The sequence below is a fragment of the Peromyscus leucopus genome, chromosome 1 (assembly GCF_004664715.2).
Source record: "Peromyscus leucopus breed LL Stock chromosome 1, UCI_PerLeu_2.1, whole genome shotgun sequence".
NCBI lineage: Eukaryota > Metazoa > Chordata > Mammalia > Rodentia > Cricetidae > Peromyscus > Peromyscus leucopus.
In genome coordinates this window covers 166814365-166834964 of record NC_051063.1, presented here as the reverse complement: position 1 = coordinate 166834964, position 20600 = coordinate 166814365, and the positions used below count along the sequence as shown (strand labels likewise).

The 20600-nt window shown below is 53.5% G+C and overlaps 1 protein-coding gene across 3 annotated transcripts; it reads right to left on the bottom strand.

Annotated features, from left to right (window-relative positions):
* Nucleotides 1–230: 230 nt before the first annotated feature.
* Nucleotides 231–19527, bottom strand: Tead2 (TEA domain transcription factor 2). Of its 3 annotated transcripts, none has more exons than XM_028861879.2 (12): nucleotides 19429–19527; nucleotides 17768–18005; nucleotides 17104–17168; nucleotides 15936–15998; nucleotides 14088–14198; nucleotides 13933–13991; nucleotides 10938–11002; nucleotides 9206–9348; nucleotides 4308–4481; nucleotides 1782–1943; nucleotides 988–1140; nucleotides 231–449 (listed from the first exon to the last, which is right to left on the bottom strand). In XM_028861879.2, exons 2-12 carry the CDS (start codon nucleotides 17997–17999, stop codon nucleotides 336–338), a joined length of 1341 nt encoding a protein of 446 aa, XP_028717712.1. In that variant the 5' UTR covers nucleotides 18000–18005; nucleotides 19429–19527; the 3' UTR covers nucleotides 231–335. The 3 variants fall into 3 exon arrangements, with proteins under 3 accessions (XP_028717712.1, XP_037056647.1, XP_037056646.1); XM_037200752.1 differs by having other exon boundaries at nucleotides 19350–19431; XM_037200751.1 differs by having other exon boundaries at nucleotides 365–449; nucleotides 988–1136.
* Nucleotides 19528–20600: the final 1073 nt, after the last annotated feature.

Sequence of the window (20600 nt, the reverse complement as noted above, 5' to 3'; positions counted from 1 at the left end):
GGCCCTTGGAGAACGGAGAGGACAGCGCTGCACCTGTGGGCACACCTGTGGGTGTGCCCTCCTGTCCCCGGTCCCTGACGCTGAGGAGTGATCTGTCCTGTCAGATGTTCCCTGTGAGGTCCCATATTGGAGCTCTAACCTCAAACAGCTCGTTCAGCTCAACAACCAAGTTTTGGGGCTCCCCTCTAATAGGAGCCAGCCCCCATTGCTCGAGCTTCTGAGATCAGGCCTTTTTTTTTGAATCATGGCCCCCTCTCCAAGCGAGGGGTACAGAGAGAGCCAAAGGGTCCTTCGTGGGAAGGGGGTGTTGTGAGGAAACCCAGCAGTGGGCCCCTTCAGTCCCTGACCAGGCGGTAGATGTGATGCTGGGCTCCGCGTTCACTGGTGGAGACCTCGAAGACGTAGGCTGTGCACAGCAGCAGTTCCTGAGTGTCCCTGTTTGTCACCACCTGGAGGAGGACAGGCTTATGCTGTGGCGGGGGTGGTGTGCGCGTGCGTGTGCGCGTGCGTGGGTGCGGTGAGACTCCCCTGCCCACCCCTAGTTATCAAGGCCTTTGGCCTCTTCCCACCTCCCAAGAAAGGGACGCCTGCCATGCTATGCACCCCAAGTAGGAGGGATGCCCTGCAGGTCAGGTTCCTTGGGCAAAGGGGTTACCCCTAAGCTGAGAGCTGGCAGGGAGGGACCTCCCCATCACGTCACATTCCTGAGAAAAGGGGTCTCCACTATGCCACAGGTAAAAGGATTAGAGATCATATTAGTACAACCCCAAATCAAAGGAACGTCCGTCCACTAGCTCTGGACCCCTCTAGTAAGCCAGATGCTTGGAAGCTGAGGTAGCTTCAGCTGTCCCCGTGAGGATGGGCTTTCCACGTGGGACAGGGGAGCCCCATGTCGTGCCCCACCCCACCATGTCCTAGAGGCAGAGTGCGGACCCCTAGAGGCTGAGGGTCTACTTTAAGTCCGGCTGGCCCGCCCCAGTCTGTCACCTGGAGGATGGTGAAGTTCTCCAAGACACTGTTCATCATGTAGCGTTCCGGCAGTTGCCGCAGCTTGTGTAGGAAATTGACCAGGTACTCACACATGGGGGAACGCAGGAGGCGGTACACAAAGCGCCCGTCCTCCAGCTGGGCCCGCTCTGTCTGGGAACGGGAAACACCGTGGCTGAGACAAACAGCGGCCAGCCTAGGAACCAGCCAGAGTACTCCAAGCACCCCACCTTTAATGCCCGGGGCCGCTGGGTGCCCAACTCGGGGCCTCTGAACCTGCAAACCGGGAACCTTCCATCTCCTCAGTCATGATCTGAAACCTTGTGACTTTCAAACACCCTGGATAGTATCTCCAAGCAGAGCTTGAGTCCTCAAGTCCCACAGTCCCTCAGGCATAACGCCTGTCTCCTTACCCCACAGACTCCTACAATACTCTTAGGAACCTTTTATCTTGTAGATTCAGTCTCTACACCTTTCAACCCTTGAAATGAGCCCCAGCTGTTACTGTTAGTGGCTTATTCCTGTTTTGTTTGAGACATGGTCTCATGTAGCCCAGGCTAGCCTGGAACTCCTTATGTAGCTGAGGATAGGCTTGAAACTCCTGATGATTAGTCTACATGGTGCAGGGCAAACGTTCTACTAACTAAACTACATCCTCGACCTTCTTTGGAGTTAATTCCCAGCACACGCACTGAACTGCCAGAGAGGTTGGGATGGCCCTACCGCGCACACGCACCCACACGCCTGGGACCGCTTACTCTTGATGCGTGCTGCGCCCCAGCCCTGGGCCTCACCTCCACTTTCTCCACCACTTGCTTGCCAAAGGAGCAGACCTTGGAGGAGCAGGTAAGTGTCATGAGCTCCCGGCTCTCATACTGGCTGCTCACTCCATAGAAGCCGCCGCTGCCTCCACTGGCCCCTGCCTCTTCACCACTTGGGCCCCAGTTCAGGTCCGCCTGAGATGAGATGGAGAGGCACAGGTGAGCTGGGGAAACCCGACAAATTCTGACCCGGAGCCTGGATCCCTGAGCTACACCCACCTGCTCACCCCCGCACCCCGGCTCAGCTTCCAAAGTCCCCAAGTCAGCATATGTGCTCTGTAGAAGACCCACCCCATGTTCCAGGACTAGAGAAATGGGGTCCCAAGAAGAGTCCTGACCCTCACTCTCTAGGAACCTGGGATCCAGAGAACCCAACCTTTTTGCCTGAAGCCCCTAGCTCTCGAGTTCAGCTAGGCATAATAGTGCAAGCTTATAAGGCTAGCCCTTGGGAGGTTGACGCAGGATTGTGAGTTTGAGACCAGCATGGTCAACACACAGAGAAAGACAGCGTCTCAAAATGGAAACACCACAGAACATGGTTGAGGTCTGGAGACTAAGGAAATGGAGGGAGGATTAAAAAAAAAAGGGGGGGGGACTTTAGCTTCTGACAAGGGCCTCGTTACTAGCAGGCAAGTTACCCTAGCAACTGGTTCCATATCCTCCCCCACCTCCCTACCCCCCATCAGCAGGGCCAGGCTCCTCTGGAGGACTCTAACCTCTCCTCCCCGCCCATCCTCAAGAATGCACCTGTGCCCATCATCCAAATGTCAGACCGGCAGGACAGGCCTCAAAGCCTGTCGCGGGCATCCTTGAGAAGCAGAATCTGCCTGTTCTCTGTCCTTTCGCTGCTGCTCTTTGGCCAGGACACTCTATTCAGAGGTCTGACTCCACCACCACCCCAGCAACAGGGCATTTTGATGCAGGACAAATCCCAGTGTCTGTGGCCATGGCAGCCCACAACTGGAACCCTAGCATTTGGAAGGCTGAGGTAAAGAGGACTATTGGTTGGAGGTCAGTCTAGGCTATAATGTGAAAGAGAGTCTGTCTCAAAAAGGATGGCTCACGCCTTTAATCCCAGCATTCAGAGGCAGGCGGATGTCTGGAGTTCAAGACCAGCCTGGTCTACAGCGGGAGTTCCAGGACAGCCAGGGAGAAAGGCCTCAGCAGCTGCCTTCCCACCTCAGCAGGAGCCAGGTTTCTGACAGGGAGCCGGAGGAGCCTCTGAACCCTAATACTGGCCAGCCTGCAGCAGCCCCCTCACAGCCGTCTCAGGCCTCCACCCAGAAAGCTTAGTGGTTTTGTTGTTTTGCCTTTTTTCAGGATTTCTTTAGTTTTATGTGCACGCGTGCTCTGCTGCATGTATGTCTGAGCACCACATATGTGCAGCACCCTCAGAGGCCAGAAGAGTTCCTCTGGAACTAGAGTTTCAGACACACGTGGGTGCTGAGGATTGAGCCTCTGTCCTCTGGAAGAGCAGCCAGTGCTCTTGACTCCGGCCCTCTTGGTTTGTTTGGTTTAGTTTGGTTTGAGCTAAGGTCTCCCTAAGTCATCTAGGCTGTCCTTGAACTCTGGATCCTCCTGCCTCAGACTCTTGATCATTGGAATGACAGGCATGTACCATGATACAAGGCTCAAAAAGCATTATAACCAGACACCCAGGGGAACCAAACTGACTGAAATCCACTGTGGATTTCCTTTCAGGACCAGACACCCTGAGCTCGTCAGTGTCAATCATGTGACTGGACAGAAAATCAGATGGGCCTCAGAAAGAGGTGCTCTTAGCCACAGCCCTCCATGTCCCCAAGATCTGCAGACACTCGGCTCCATCCCAGAGCCGGCCTTAGGAAGCACTAACACTCCACCTACAGTCTCCCACATACTGTTTTGTTACAGAATATTATTTTAAGGTGTGTTACATTTGTTTATGCTGTGGAGCATTTGTTTTAATGATGCAAAGATGTGTTGCATTCCTTTATGTTGCATTTGTTTAACTCTGTGAAGCTGTGTTACTGTGCCTGTCTAAAACACCTGATGGTCTAATAAAGAGCTGAACGGCCAATTGCAAGGCAGGAGAAAGGATAGGAGAGGCTGGCAGGCAGAGAGAATAGGAAGAGAAATCTGGGAGGAGGGATCAAGGAACGAGAAAAGGAAGAGGAGGTCATCAGGGGCCGGCCACCCATCCACACAGCCAGCCCTGGAGTAAGAGTGAAAGTAAGATTTACAGAGGAAAAGGAAAAAGCGCAGAGACAAAAGGTAGATGAGATAATTTAAGTTAAGGAAAGCTGGGCATTTATAAGAATAAGTCTCCATGTGTGATTTATTTGGGAGCTGGGTGGCAAGCCCCTCAAAGAGCAAAGAAGAGAGAGAAAAAACAAACAACAACAAAAACCACAGTGTTTGTTTTGCTTTGTTTTTGTTTCTGAAGTGTGGCCAAGGCAGACCCAAGGCCCTCCTTGTGCCTGGCTGGCAATACCGTGACTTGGGAGCACTCACACTCACCCAGAACTTGACCAGGAAGAAGGCATGGGGTGGCCCTCGGTCGTACAGCTCCCGGAGGCCACCCTTTTTCTCAGGGAACTTGTCGTAGATCTGCCGCACGTCCACACTCTCCAGGGGTGGTGCTCCGGGACTGGGACACTGCTGACTGATGTGGACAAACAGGTGCCTCTGGAACTACAGATGACAGGCAGGGGACAAGGGCTAGACCCAGATCCTCACCCAACAGACCTACTGGCCAGCACATGCCACACCCTGGGCCACATCCAGCCCTGTGGCCCCAGCAATCCGCCTATTCCTTCTCTGCCCCCACTGTCCCAACGAGCTCAAATCCTCTTCCATTCTCTGGCCCAGCCTCTCCGACATGTTTCGTCCCTTACACAGCTCCAGAGCTGACTCAGTCCCCGAGTCCAGCGCCCGCAACACCACCAGCTCCCACCTTATTATTTCGCCAGCTCCTACCAAATTTTGTCATTAATATCCTTAAAAATTCCATCTCTGTTCGTGTGTTATTTACAATGTTGCACCCAGCAAACTCCTACATAGCCCTCAAAGCCCAACTTACACATGTCCTTTCAGGGAAAACTTCACCAGCTCCCAGGGAGACCCCCTCTATATACTTAAGAACTAGTCATGTACAGTATTAGCTAAAGATGTGTTACATTTGTTTATGTTGTGGAATATTTGTTTAATGATGCAAAGATGTGTTGCATTCTTTTATGTTGCATTTGTTTAACTCTGTGAAGCTGTGTTACTTTGCCTGCCTAAAACACCTGATGGTCTAATAAAGAGCTAAATGGTCAATAGCGAGGAGGGAGAAAGGATAGGCAGGGCTGGCAGGCAGAGAGAATAAATAGAAGGAGAGGATCAAGGAATAGGAAAAGGAGGAGATGACTCCAGGGGCCAGCCACCCAGCCACAGAGCCAGCCACCCAGCCAGCCACAGAGCCAGCCACCCAGCCAGCCACACAGCCAGCCACCCAGCCAGCCACACAGCCAGCCACTCAGCCACAGAGCCAGCCACCCAGCCACACAGCCAGCCACAGAGCCAGCCACCCAGCCAGCCACAGAGCCAGCCACCCAGCCAGCCACCCAGCCAGCCACACAGCCAGCCACCCAGCCAGCCACCCAGCCACAGAGCCAGCCACCCAGCCAGCCACAGAGCCAGCCACCCAGCCACCCAGCCACCCAGCCAGCCACACAGCCAGCCACCCAGCCACCCAGCCAGCCACCCAGCCACCCAGCCAGCCACCCAGCCACAGAGCCAGCCTTGGAGTGAGATGTAAACAAAGCTACACAGAAATAGAGAAAGGTAAAAGCCCAGAGGCAAAAGCTAGACAGGATAAATTAAGAAAAGCTGGCTAGAAACAGGCCAAGCTAAGGCCGGGCATTCATAAGCAAGATTAAGTCTCTGTGTACTTTATTTGGGAGCTAGGTGGAGGGTCCCCAAAGAGTAAAAAAAGAAGCAACACCACCAGACAGGCTGGTTGTATGCTAGTACTAGTCTTGGTGCTGGGGCTAAAAGACCACTGAGTCTGTTGGAAGAGGGAATGGGGGGTAGGTTGGAGGAGCAGGCTGTGGGGGCAGGAGGAGGGAAGAGAGGCAGATCTGTGGTTGGTATGTAAAATGAATATAAAATTTCTTAAAACAAAACAAAACAAACAAACAAAAAAAAGGACCACTAAGTCCCTGAACTTTCAGAGTTCATTCTACCACAGAGAAGGGAAGCTTAAATCAACTTACTTACAGATAAAAGAAATGTCAGGAATCATTTATGCTATGAAAAATATCCTGGCAAGTATAGAAAAAGGCTCAAAAGTGATGGTCCATGAACCAGGTATGGTGGTGTAAGCCCGCAAGAGAGGTGGCTCACAACCACCTGTAACTCCAGCTCCAGGGGACTGGATGCTCTCTTCTGGCCTCTTTGGGCACCTTGCATCACACACACACACACACACACACACACACACACACAGACGCACACACACACTTAAAAAAAATCTAATAAAAAGATGGCACATGATATTTTTAGCAGAAGGCTTGGGAAAATCCCATGAGAAAATTAAGCCAGAGTCACTCACAGCCAGACCCAGAGAAGGCCCTTACCAGACTGTGGGGGCCATGGTAAGCAGACAAGGACACGCAGGACAGAGTTCAGATGGTGCAGGGGTCTGTAAGCAGCCGGAGGGCTTCAGCTCCTGCTCCAGTTGGGATGCGAAGGGATGCCTTCAGTTTTGCTGTGGGCGTTTCTCTTTTTGGTTTTTAGTTTTGTTTTGTGTGTACATGCTGGGGTTTTTTTGGTTTTGTTTAGGGAAGTTTTTTGTTTGGGGTTTTGTTTTTACTTTTGCTGCTTATTTGTTATTTTGCACTAGGGTCTCACTCTGTAGCTCTGCTGGCCTAGAATTCAGTTTCACCGGCCTCTACCTCCCAAGTGCTGGGATTGATTAAAGGTGTGCACCACCACACCCAGTTCCTCTTCCTGGATTTTTGGGACAAGGTAACTTTCTGTAGCCAATGCTAGCTTTGAATTCACTATTATAGAGCCAATTGGTTTTTGTTTTTTTGTTTTTGTTTTTGATACAGGGTCTCTCTATGTACCCCTGGCTGTCTTGGAACTCTGTCTATATAGACCAGGCTGGCCTTAAACTCTCAGAAATCCTCCTGCCTCTGACTCTCAAGTGCTGGGATTAAAGGAGTGTGCCGCCATGCTTGCTTGTTTTGTTGAGACAGTGTCTTGTGTGTTCCTGCTTGGCCTCAAAACTCCCAGTGTAAAAGAGGGTAACTATGAGTTTCTGATCCCCCACCTCCACCTCCAGTGGATTGAGGCTGCACGCACGCACGCACGCACCACCACACCCAGTATACGGAACCCTTGGGATGTAACCCAAAGCTTCACACAGGCTTATACTCTACCAACTGAGCTAAGTCCCCAGCCTTCAGACTGACTTCTGAACTAAAAGCAATACTCCTTCAGGCTCCAGGGTTCTGGGATCACAGACTTCCAATGTAAGTCTCACCAGCATCACCCTTTTTAGTAACCTTGACAACCTGGTGGATGGCATTAGTGTGATTTCAGAGACACTGCATGCAGTGAGCTACATACACTTCCCAGGCCTCTGCAGTTAGGTGTGAGCACATGGCTAAGACCTGGCCTACAGAATGTGAATAGACCTGTGAGTAGCTTCATTCAAGCCCAGCCCATAAAACCTGGGCACACCTTTAATCCCAGCACTCAGGAGGCAGAGGTAGGTGGATCTCTGTGAGTTCAAAGCCAGCCTGGACTACAGAGTGAGTTCCAGGAAAGGCACAAAGCTACAGAGAGAAACCCTGTCTCAAAAAAAGAAAAAAAGAAAAACCATACAGATTGCAAGCCCAGTGCCACTTTGAGATCTTTGGCAGCAGTTAACTCTGCGGCTCACACACGATTGAGCCTGTATGATAATGAGTATTCAGAGACGGGTAATGTCTGGGGGGCACTCACCAACCTAAGACAGAGCACCTGTGTGGCCTGGGCAGGCGTCTCCATGATGGGTAAGGTGACCGGGTAAGGTGACCTGCTGACATCCCACCAACCTAAGTCAGAAGCTCATTTTTTAGTAAAAGGGGGACCTGTAGGGCCCTGGCCCCCATTTTGGGTAACTGTTGCCTTGCTTGCTGACCTTGACCTTGATATCCTTCCTATGCTAATTCTCTGCCTGGTTCCACCCTCCTGAATGCTTAAGGGAAGTCCCTTGTCTGTGTATCCTGCATATTGGGCATTAACAGCTTAGATGCAAGATTGTAAAACATCTGTATCTGTAGCGAACTTCTGCCCTCTGGGGTTCTCCCATTGTGCTGTAAGCCTGTATTTAAGACCTCCTCCTTCCTACAATAAACGGCATTCAGCATTAAAAAAAAAAAAGCCAAGTTACAACGCAGTAACCAGACTTCATGGGTGAATCCATGCCAGCCAGCCAGACCTCCTCCAAGAATATAGAAAGCATTCAACATTATGTAAAACCCTGTAACAATGCAGGATTTTCTTTTTCTTTTGTTCTTTCTCTGTTGTAGAATATTATTTTAAGGTGTATTACTTTTGTTTATGTTGCATTTGTTTAACTCTGTGAAGCTGTGTTACTGTGCCTGTCCAAAACATCTGATGATCTAATAAGGAACTGAATGGCCATTTATTTAAAAAAAAAAAAAAAAAAAGCCCTGGGCACAGGAAATCCTATACTCTCCCTTCCTCCATCTGCTGGCTGGATGCAGAGAACCCAGAAGATTCTATAACCCTAGAAAATGGCAGAGCCACAAAATGGCAAGGGCCAGTTCCCGAATCACTGGGGTAACACATCTGTTCAGCCTACCTGCTGAGAATACATATGAAACGCTGCATGCATGCCATCCCAGCCCTCAGCAAGCTGAGGTAGAAAGATCACAAAGTTCAAGGCTAGCCTGAGCTACAGAGGGAGACCCACTTTAACAATAAACAATCAGAAGAAAGTAGAACTATGACTCTTTCCAGGTCCTTAGTGTGTGACTGCAAAGCCTGACATGAAAGCCTTAGATGAAAGAACGAACACTGTGCTCGAGTCCCAGGACACCACAGTAACAGGCTTGGCAACGTGTGCCTATAATTTCAGTGCTGTTGAGGGACAGACAGGTGTAGCCCAGGCTCACTGCTCAGCCAGTCTGGGCTCCTGGGTAAGCACAAGCGCAATGAGAGACCATCTCAAAACACAAGGTAGACACGCCTCCAGTTGGCCTCTGGTTTCCACATTCATAAATCAGAAGGAAACCCTGCACAGCACAGAGCAGGCCGACTGAATGCACCCTGCAGGTGATGCTGCTGACGGTGAGGACTTCTCTGCCTCCCGTCCTTGCCCTACAGCATCACCCAGCAACTGCCCGGGCTTCACTCACCGAGTCAACTGCATCCGGTGGTTCCACAAAAGCTGAGAACTCCACCAGCTGCAGGCGCGCGGTGCCCAGGGCCCGAGCCTGCCAGGCTGGGGGAGACGGAGCAGGTGCGGGCAGGGGTGAGAGGGCTGGGGGCGGCTCATACCCTGGAAAGAGGAGAAAGAGAATTGCTCACCAGGATGGACTGTTCTCTCTTGGCCACCTTCACTTGGAGCGCCGGCCTGGCGTGCAGGAAGCCCTGGGCCCTTCCCCTAGCTCCACCTTGGAACAGGAGCACACACCATCCTAGCACGTGGGAGGTGTCTTGTGACAGCGTGAACATGAGTTCAGTCACACTCCGCTACAAAGCAAGTGCCCGCCCTGGGATACACGGACTGTCTCAAAAAAGAAAACCAGGGGGAGAAGGGCATTGGAGACAGCTCAGCTGCTAAGAGCACCGATGCTCTTTCCGAGACCTGGCTTCACAACAGTCTTTACTCCAGTTCCAGGGCAGCTAGTGTACTCGCTTGTGGCCTCTCGGGGCACCAGGCACACACACAGCACACCTAAATACATGCAAGCAAAGCACTCATACACATAAATCTTTAAAAAAAAAAATAGCTAAATATTTAATAGTTAATACTACCCTTAGCAGCAGCAACACAGCCATCTGAGGGGACAGAATTCCCCTCAAGTTCCAGCCTTAGTACTGGGCTGCTGGGAGATTAAAGTGCAGCCACCGTAAGGACGGGAAAGCAGTACTGTTACTTGTAGTCAGACGCATTAATTGGTGAGCATGGCGGTCTGCAAGAGCTGTACCTCAGGGCTGTGTGGGTAAGTTTAGGAGGTATGGCCTTGCCAGAGAGAGTATACCACTGGGAGTGCGCTCTGAGGTTTCAAAGCCCTACACCATTCCCAGTTTGTGCTCCCAACTTTAAGCTTATGGTTCAAGAAGTGAGCCCACAGGCTGGGCGTAGTGGCATGTGCCTTTAATCGCAGCCCTTGGGAGGCAGAGGCAGGCCTCTTGAGAGTTCCAGGCCAGCCTGGTCAACAGGTCGAGTTCTAGGACAGCCAGGGATACACAGAGAAACCCTGTCTTGAAAATAAATAAATAGCCAGGCGGTGGTGGCGCACGCCTTTAATCCCAGCACTCGGGAGGCAGAGGCAGGCAGATCTGTGAGTTCGAGGCCAGCCTGGTCTCCAAAGCGAGTTCCAGGAAAGGCGCAAAGCTACAAAGAGAAACCCTGTCTCGCGAACCTTCGGCTTCCTGCTCCTGCCACCACGCCTCCCACTCTGCCATCATGGATGGATCTGAGCCTCTGGAACCATAAGCCCCACATAAAACCTCCTACGATTGCCTTGGCCATGGTGTTCCCATATCACAGCAACAGAAAAGTAACAAACAAACCGAGGGCCCCAGGACTCTTTCACCTGCCAATGTGGCCATCCCATGGGCCACCGGGGTGGACTCTGGGCTGTGGGCAGTCTTCATGGAAATGAAGCTGCCACGGAGAAAAACAGATGGAAGCAACCCCTAATGTTGACACTGAGTGGCTGGATCCAGCCATGCCTGAAGCCACCGTTCTGTCCTTTGTTTCTTTCCTTCCCCTCCTCCTCCCCCTCCCCCTCCCCTCCAGTTTCGGCTAATTTGAATTAAGTTTTGACACTTGGCTGTGCCCAGTGGACAGAAAGGTGAAGGAATCGCTGCCGGGTCAGGAACAGAGAAAGACAGAGGGGCGGGGGAGCAGACTCTCACCTGGTAGGTCAGTGGATGGGGGGGTCAGCGACACAGAGAACGCTGTCTGTGAGAACGGCTTCACGCTGCAGGACAAAAGGAGCCCCATGAGTGCAGTGCAGTGAAGCTGTCTGAACCGGCCACTGTCCATCATGAAAGGCCAGGCTCCCCCACCAGAACATTCCATGCAGTAGGTGAAATGACTTCTCACGTTTTTCACATGAGACTGAGGTCAGTGTCAACTGGTCTGCCCAAAGCCACACAGCTAGGGTGCCATAAAACATGGACTCCAACCCCGGTCAGTCCCAAGGACTTGGTCCATGAGGACCAAGATTTTTGCTGTTTTGGCAATACTAGAATTGAACCTAGTGCTTCAAGTATGCTAGGCATGGGTTCCACCGAGCAACATGCCCCTCACTGGGGGTTCTAGGCAGGGGCTCTACCACTGAGCCACACCCCAGCCCCTCACTGGGGGATTCTAGGCAGGGGCTCCACCACTGAGCCACACCCCAGCCCCTCACTGGGGGATTCTAGGCAGGGGCTCTACCACTGAGCCACACCCCAGCCCCTCACTGGGGGATTCTAGACAATGGCTCTACCATTGAGCTGCACCCCGAGGTCTGGGTTTTGCTACAGGGTCTTGCTGTGTGGCCCAGGCTGGCCTGGAACTCGAGATCCTTCTACCTCAACTTGTAGAGTCCAGGGAAAACAGGAATATACCACTGCACCTGTTCTATGTGATGGAAATGTTCCACCTCTGTAACCGTCCCAAGGTAGTGGCCACTGGCCACATTGCCACTTAGCACTAGTCATGCCTGAGGAATGGAACTTTTCATGTAAATTTAATTTTATTTTTGAAACGAGGCCTCATTATGTAGCCCTGGCTGTCCTAGAACACACAAAGACCCACCTCCCTCTGCCTCCCAAGAGCTGGGACTAAAGGTGTGTGCAACCATGCCCAGCTACACATTTAGTAGATTCTAATTCAACTGACTGCTCACAAATAATCATTGTAGACTCACACTCCAGAGGCCTAAAGGTAGCTCAGGAGGTGATAGTCAGGAGACTGAGAGGCCAGAGGTCAGGAGATGATGGTCAGGAGACTGAAAGGCCAGAGGTCAGAAGAGGTCGAGGGTCAACAGACCAAGACGAGAAAGACAAGCCCAGGGACCTTCCAACTGGATTCCCAACCTCTTCTCAGCTGTCAACTTTGTGCTTCAATGGATTTCCCACAATGCCATGATCTCACGTCATCGGGTCACCACTCAAATGGTGGCCATCTAAAGCAGGTCTTAGTGGGTACGGTGGCATACAGTGGACATCACAGACATTAGGGGGCTGAGGCAGGAGGATCTAGTCTGGGCTACAGAGCTGAGAGGCTGTCTCTGGGCCCGATGGCAGAACGCTTGACTAGCACGCGCAGGCCCCAGAACGAACTCAATTCCTCACATATATATTCCTTACTTTATACGTACACAGGTCCGGGAATGTACCGTTTCCTACTTTGTTCCTCAATAAGAGCAAGCCGGGTGGCGGTGGTGCACGCATTTAATCCCAGCACTCGGGAGACAGAGAAAGGTGGATCTCTGTGAGTTCGAGGCCAGCCTGGACTACAGAGCGAGATCCAAAACAGGCACCAAAACTACACAGAGAAACCCTGTCTCAAAAGAAAAACAAAGAGCACACCCAGACACTCACTCAGTAGGTGTTCAGTAAATATCTGGTGTCCCAGCTGCTTGATACAGCCCCCTCACTGCAGAGGCTCACCTCAGTTTCCTGCCTGTGAATCGTACATATGTTGTTTATCTGCCTAGAATATCCCACCCCCACTTCATCTGGCTAAGCCCTACTAACCTCAGAGAAAACCCCAGAACTTTCTCCCTCACCATAAAACCCATGGCGGTTCCTCACAACGCTGCACACACTTCCATTTTGAATTTCTGAAAGCGATGTCTCAGTCAGCGCTGGTCTCCCCCATTTGACTATGGGCTCTCCAGCACCCAGGCACCCTCCTCTGCAGCACACCTGCAGTCCCCTCGGTCCCTGGGGACTCCTTCTGATCTCTCTCATACACACACTCCATGTCGCCCTCATGCTGCCAGGGCTCCTTGTCCTACAACACATCTGGTTACCTCAGTGCCCAGGGGTCTCCAGGCTGAGCTCACTCTAGGTACCCTTGACACTCATGTTCTCCCTCCCAAGTATGAAAGAAGAAAGTAACCCCTTCCCCACCCCCAAGCCCGAGCCACCTCAGGGATCTGGAAACCAGCCTTCACAGGCAATTCTAAAGGGCACTCATAGACCCTCCCATGATCCTCTGAGACCTGCTCATCCTTCCCAGAAGCCTCTAGGTTTATTACTATCTTCCCACAAGCCTCTTGGGAACCTTGAGCCTTGAGTCTGTCCTTGAGGCTTGGGCCATAAATATCCCTTCTCATAATACTTGGGAGCCCCCATCTCTCCAAGAAGCCCTAAGACTTCCTCCCCATAAGCTTCTGGGCCCTCCTTGTCCCTTCCAAGGCCATCTGTATCCATAACTGCCTTCCCACGAGACTTTATGGCTTCCTTTGTTTCTTACAGGAGCCTCTGGGTCTACAACTGCCTTCCCATGAGCCTCAGGGTCTCCTAGATCCCTCCAAGGGGATCCTTTGGGACCCATCCATCCCTCCCAGGAGAACCTCACCAAACAACTGCCTTCCCATGGTGCATTAGAATCCACATGTTCCTCCAGTAGCCTCTGGGCTTTACATCTGCCTTCCCATGAGCCTCTGGGGCTGATGTTCTCACTCCAGAGCCATTTTTTCCATGGACATGTACCCCTTTTCAGAGATGAGGTACGAGGCCCTAAGCACAGAAGGGGTCACCACCCCCTTGGTGGTGGTCACCCCCACCAAGCCCCCAGCCAGCAAAGTGCAGGGCCAGACTTCAACGCCATATGGTATGGCTTCAGAATCTATGTCCAAAATGGACATGGGTGGGAGGGAAGGGGGAAGTGCAGGGGACACAAAGTACTCACTCTGGAACATTCCATGGTGGCCCAGAGCTCCCTGACCAGAACTGGAAAAGCTCAGTGGCCTAAAGAGAAGACACAGATGCGGGTCAGGCAACCCTGTCGGCCATTACAGCACCATCCTTCCATCCCAGATCTCCACAGTCCCCAGCCCAGACCACCTGGGGGCCAGAAGGACCCAGCTTGGCCTGCAGGGAAGGTGCAGAGACGAGCTGTGCCGACGACGACATGGTCACCATGGTCTGGAAGGCCTTGTCCTTGGAGACCTGGTCCTGGGGAAAGGTGAGGTCCAGGTGAGTGGGGAGTTCCAGTCAGGATAGCCAGTGTGGGATAATGTCAGGACTGGGGTCGAAGGCATGGGGAGCTGTGACACAGCTCAGAGGTGGCCCCCACCTACACCTCTGCCCTCCCCCCCAGTGTGTGAGGTACAGCGGGAGGAGGATGGGCAAGGGGACTGACTACACCCAGAGGCTGACCCAGGCGCGGGGAGGAGCCAAGGGAAGAAAGAAAACACATCTTCGGAACTGCAGGCTGTGCTTTGTCTCCCTTAGGACCGGACCACCACCCCAGTCAGCATGCAGCAGAGAAGGGGGGCTGAGCATGGAGCAGCACCCTGCACCTTACCTCAGAGGGAGGAAGGGTCACGAGCCCAGGGTAAGATACTGACAGGTTTTCTAAGTCAGGTGCCCGGGCTACAGGAAATGAGACTTTCAAGAACCCCTGGGCACAGGAAGGGGTGTTTCGTGTTCCACACAGAACACACAGGGGACCGGGAAAGTACGGAAAGACCAGAACCTGAGGGCCTCAGACCCACAGAAAGGGCAGGGACCATCTCCAGGTAAAAGAACAGGAAGGAAGCCCGCAGTGGTGGCGCACACCTTTAATCCCAGCACTCAGGAGGCGGGGGCAGGCAGACACCTGAGTTCGAGGCCAACCTGGGCTACAGAGCAAGATCCAGGAAAGGCAAGACTACACAGAGAAACCCTGTCTCGAAAACCAAAACAAAACAGGAAACAGTCGTGGCTAATAGAAAGCACACACAGATATTGCCGGGCGGTGGTGGCGCACGCCTTTAATCCCAGCACTCACAAAGACAGGCGGATCTTTGTGAGTTCAAGGCCAGCCTGGTCTACAGAGTGAGATCCAGGACAGGCACCAAAACTACACAGAGAAACCCTGTCTTGAAAAACCAAAAAAAAAAAGAGAAAAAAGAAATCACACACAGAGGTAGTGTCGGGGATTCAGGCTGGGGGACACGGGGAATTCACAGTGGAGAGGAGAAAACAGCAGAGTCTCTCCCAGGAAAGAAAGCGTGGCTGCAGCCCAGGGGGGCAAGGATGGAGCGGAGAAATGAGGGACAGAGGGAGGGACGGCCCGAAGCAGAGGGAGAGCCAACCATCAGCTACATGAGCCACAAAACCTCTGCTGGATGAGCAGACCTGCGCCTCAGGGTCTCTGGTCCCCAAGGATCTCTCTCATTCTCCATCTTCCCACTTCCTCCCGGGGTGAGTGTGCACGTGTCTGTCTGTCTGTTTCTCGTCTCTGGGTCTCTGTCTGCTTCCACCCCCATAGAACTGTGTCTTTCTGAGTCTGTGTGTGTGTGTGTGTGTGTGTGTGTGTGTGTACACGTGTGTGTCCGCGCGCGCGTGTGTGCATGTGTGTGTGTCCATCTGTGTGTGTGTGTCTGTGTGTCCATCTCTCTGAGTCTGTGTGTGTGTGTGTGTCCATCTCTCTGTGTGTATGTGTGTGTGTGTCCATCTCTCTGGGTGTGTGTGTGTGTGTGTGTGTGTGTGTGTGTATGTGTGTGTGTGTGCGTCCGTCCATTTCTCTGGGTCTGTCTCTCTCGGGATCTCTCCATGTCTCACTCTCTCTGGGTCTCCATCCTCTTCTCTATCCGAGTCTCTGTCTCTCTCTTACTGTCTCTGAATCTGTACCTCCCTTCCTCCTTCTCTCTCTCATCCCCCCCACCCCCCACCCCTCCCACCCCCGGCCCCTTCCTCTATCCTTACCTTTAGCTTGGACTGGATTTCTCTCGATTTCCTTCGAGCCAAAACCTGGATGTGACTGGAGACCTGGAGGGACAGAAGTGGATCTGAGCGGTCCCTTCCTCCTTAGCTGACGGTTGTTCCTCCACAGGTGACAAAGCCCGGGACCGAAGGCTGTCTGCAGGGGTGGAATGGCAGCTCCAAGGCTGACCTCCAGGCCCCTGTCCTTCCTTCGTGGGTTTTCAGCCTCTCTCTGAGCCCGTTTGTAATAACGTCCTCCAGAATACCAGCTCTGACCAGATGGCTCCGCAGGTAAAGGCACCTGGCACCAACCCTAACGTTCAAAGTTCCGTCCCTGAGACCTACCCAGTGGAACAAGAGAACCAACTCCTGAATGCTGTCTTCTGATTTCTACATGCACACCATGGCACATGGCCACACACACAAACACACACACACACGTGATAAAAAAAAAAGCACGTAGAGTTTTTTTGTATTACATTTTATGTATGTGGGTTCAGGCGCATCATGGCGCATCTGCAGAGGTCAGAGGGCAAGTTGGAGGAGTTGGGTCTCCTACCACGTGGCTCCCAGGGACTGACTCAGGTCAGGCTCAGCAGTAAAGCCTCTATAGCCACTGGGCCATCTCACAGGCACTAACACAATCATTTTACAGAAGGATCTGGCATGCCTACAACAACACAGGGAAAATACATGAAACAGAGGCCAGGGTTCAGTCCATGCTCGCCCTTCATGCATGAGGGTGTCAGTTCAACCCACATAAATTTATCATCTCAGCACTAGGGAGCGCAGACAGGTGCAGGCCGACCCTGGCTGCTGATTCAGTCTGGTCAAATCGGCAAGCTCCAGGCCAGTGAGGGACCCTGTCTCAAAGCAGTGAGCAGCACTGAGATGAAACCTGAGGTCATCCACTGACCTCCACATGTGCATGCACACACATGCATGGATATCCCCTACATACAAGCTTCATGCACACACATGGACGGGTACCCCACACATATACAGGCTTTATGTCCACACATGGATGGATACCCCACACACACATAAAAGCTTTTCTTTTCTTTTTTAATCACATGAACCACATCTGCCTTGAACCTGAAGCAGCACATGAAGATGGCCCTCAGGAAGTGCCCGACCCCAAACCAAAGCCCCAAAGTGTCAGTCTTGAGACCTGCTTGCGAGTTCTTGTCTTCCCTGTCCTCAGCTTGATGTAACGGGCAATGAGTTCATTCCGGCCTAGAGTCAAAATGGAAAAGAGCAAGACTGTCAGCAGAACTTCCTGCCAGAGAAGACAGGCATGAGGGATGAGCTCAGCAAGCCAACAATCCTCACTCCTCTACAGCCAAGACAGGCTGAGGAACTCCTCGGCCACAGGGTCACCAGCTCGGTCGGTCACAGAGCAGCTAGGTGGCCACTGACAAATCACTTAGCTTTTCTGTGCCTCAGTTTCCCTCATCTGTGCAGAAAAAAATGCTAGTCTTTCTAAGTCATGGGAAGGATGCGAGCCTTTTTTGTTTTTTCATTCATTTTTTTTCTTTCCTTTCTCTTTCTTTGCCCCGGGGTGTCCTGTAACTCACTCTGTAGACCAGGCTGGCCTCACATTCAGAGATCCATCCACCTGCCTCCGCCTCCTGAGTGTACCACCACACCCAGCCTCACAGTTTATTATTTTGAGACAGGGTCTTATCTAGATGAGGCTAGCGTAGAAGTCGGTATGTAGCTGAGGATGACCTCAACTCTTGAGGTGTGTGCCACCAGAGCTGGCTAGACTCTAAACACGTTAGTTAGTGTGACTTTTCCCACTGGGGTCAGGGTGGCCACCACAGAGAACTCACCATACATCTTGCCCTCATCGGACAGGATGATCTTTCGTCGGCCACAGGGAGGGTAGATGGCCAGGGCCTCCTGGAAACTCTGCTCGATGTCAGGGCTCCACACGCCCTCTGCATCAGGACCCCCGTCACCTCCAACACCCTCACTGCCTCCGGTCCCCTCCTCGCTGCCTTCCTCGCTGCCCGTCCAGCCCCCGCCATCGTCCAGGGGGGCCCCAGTCCGGGGTTCCCCCATCTGGGCCTGCAGAGACAAAGATCGGCAGCTGTATATGGTGTTGGCAAGGACAAGGCAGGAGCCCTGACTGAGGGAGGAAGCTAGGCCTGGACCTCCAGGCTGAAGCCTCGACCCCTGGTCCGAGGGAGCAGAGTAACCTAAGCCTGGGATCTGGGAGGCCGTTCTTCCCAAGCTTTCGGAGACACTAGCTCTGGGTTGAAGTCACCTGACCACCTCAGGGTGGTGCCTGAGGCCATGTGGACTAAAGCTGCGTGTGGATCACCGATTTCAGGGAAGAGCAGAGTCTGGTAGGTTGCCAGGAGTGAGAACCTCCAGTCCCACTAAGAAGGAACAGGTGTTGAGAAAGGGGCAGCAGCTGCAGGAAAAGGAGAGGGAAGATCCAGGGAAAGAGGGAAGAGAGATCCAGAGAGAGTGGGGCAGAGACCCAGACAGGCACGGAGAAAGGGGGCATCGTCGTGGCTATCTGGCTGAGACCAGAAAGCAACCACAGAACCGGGCGGGGCTGGGGCCAAAGCGCCCATCAAGCCTCAGGCATTGGGACTCGGTCGTCCAGCCATCTGGAGGCCAGAACAAAGAGCCCTGGCATCCCCTCCCCCAGCTCCCCACAACCCCTGCTGTGGGCGGGGCCTGCGTGCAAGCAGCCTCCACGGCCCCGCCCCCTCCCCGGGCTCGGCTCCAACCCAAGTTCCCGTCGACTTTCCGGAGGCCAGAAACAGGGGAAACTTTTCCCGTACTGTCCGATACCGCCTCCCCGGAGCTTCCATGTCTTCCAGAACTTTCCCAGGCTCCCAAAGTTCTGAGTCCCATCCCCTCCTCGGGACTCCCGACCTAGTGGAGGTTAAGCGAACAAAGACCCCAGGCCCAGCCCAGTGTGGCGGCGACGTTCAGGACCCCCGTAGGCTGAAATCCCAACCCTGCCCACTTCCATGTGGCCAGACAAAGAGACAGACGAGCTGGGCAAGACAGACATCCTTAATGCTCTGCCCTGGTCCCCAAGCCTCAGAAGAGCCATGGACGAAGGTCCACGGGACCTCGTGGCTCTCCCCGGGCCGCCCCCGCGCCTTCTCGGCTCCGAGAGGGGGCCACACGCCCACAGGGCGGCCACTTGCAGAAGGGATGGCCCGGGAGGCGCGTGCCTCGCACCGCAGGAGAGCTGCGGCCCTGTGCACGCACGTCCTGGGTCCGCAGCCCCCGGCCACCCCGCGCGCTCCCCCTGCCGCAGACCTGCCCCAGGCCCCTAACTCTCAGAAAGTTCCAGCTCCACACTACGGCTGCATCCCCGCGCAAACTCGGGCCCCAAGGCAGGAGGAGGGCGGCGGGCAGTTCCCACGCGGTCCCAGGAACACGCACCTCACCTCATCGCGCGGAACTTCCCACCCCAACTCACACACCCCAAGCAGGACCCCGATTCCCGCCGGCGCCTTCCTACCTCCCGGCCTGGGCAGGGGAGCCGCGGGCGGGCGGGGCAAGACCGGGAGAAAGTTGCCGGGAGCTTTGTTTGGGAAAAGTGGGAGGGACCGCAGGGGGGGGGCGGGCCCGGCAGCAGGCTCGGGATCCCACCGTGACGCTCCGGGCAAGGTGTTTGCTTTGGGAGAGATGAGTCCATCTGAGGACTGAGTGCGGATGCTGGGGTCCCTAGGAGAAGAGGTAGTTAGGGGGGCCTGGATTCCTAGCTGTGAGGGAGGAAGCTGGGGCCTGGAGCCCTGGGTCTGAGAGAGGAGGCTGGGGCCTGGAGCCCTGGGTCTGAGGGAGGAGGCTGGGGCCTGGACTCCCGGGTCTGAGGGAGGAGGGCTAGGAGTTGAGGGGAGGGAGTGGATGGACTCCTAGTTCTGATGGAGGAGGAGACGTGACCTGGGTCACCCTGTAATGCGTGTGTTTACTGAGGATGTGGAATTGACAGAGAAACAAAGTAATCTTTACCAATTGTATATGGGTTTTTATTCTTAGTCTATGTTTTTAGGTTTTTTAAATTTTATCTGTATAAGTTTTTCTGCACGTATGCCAGAAGCCAGAAGAGGGCACTGGATCCCCTGGAACTGGAGCTACAGATGGCCCACTGTGTGGGTGTTGTGAATCGAATCCGGGTCCCTCGAAAGAGCAGCACTCTAAACCACTGATCTCTCTCTCTAGTCTCTCTCTCTTTCTCTCTCCCTTTCCCTCTCCCTCCCCCTCCCCCTGTGTGTGTGTGTGTGTGTGTGTGTGGTGTGTGGAACTGGAGATGAAGCTCAGAACCCGGAGTCTCTCCAGTGCTAGGCAGATGTTCCACCTCAGAGCTGTCTCTAGTCCAACCTGTTTCTGTGATAAGTAAAGTGTTGGGGTGGGTTTGTTTTCTTCTGAGGAGGACATAGCTTCCCTTGTGAGCTGGCCGGAGTCAAGCCTGTTGGGCTGGACCCCCCAGAGTTCCTGAAGATCCATGGAAGTGCAGACCCCACGTTCCGTGGGCACAAGTGGCTGCAGTGGCACCTGTCCCAGGATGGAGACAGAGCCTGGGAGTCTGAGGGGCCCTGGGGCTTGCTCTCTTCAATATGAAGGACTGAGTAAAAACCATGGCACTCCTCTGTATTCCCAGCTCTTGGGAGGCTGGGGCTAGCCTGGATGCTC

Bases quoted from the DNA above. Each gene is read 5' to 3' on its own strand.
- Tead2 (XM_028861879.2), bottom strand. From the start codon at position 17,999: ATGGGGGAACCCCGGACTGGGGCCCCCCTGGACGATGGCGGGGGCTGG. The intron at 15,999-17,103 runs GTCTCAAGACTG...CTGTCCCTCCAG, and splicing joins AGACAAGAACTCGCAAGCAG to GTCTCCAGTCACATCCAGGT. The intron at 9,349-10,937 runs GTGAGAGTCTGC...TCCTCTTTCCAG, and splicing joins CCCATCCACTGACCTACCAG to GGTATGAGCCGCCCCCAGCC.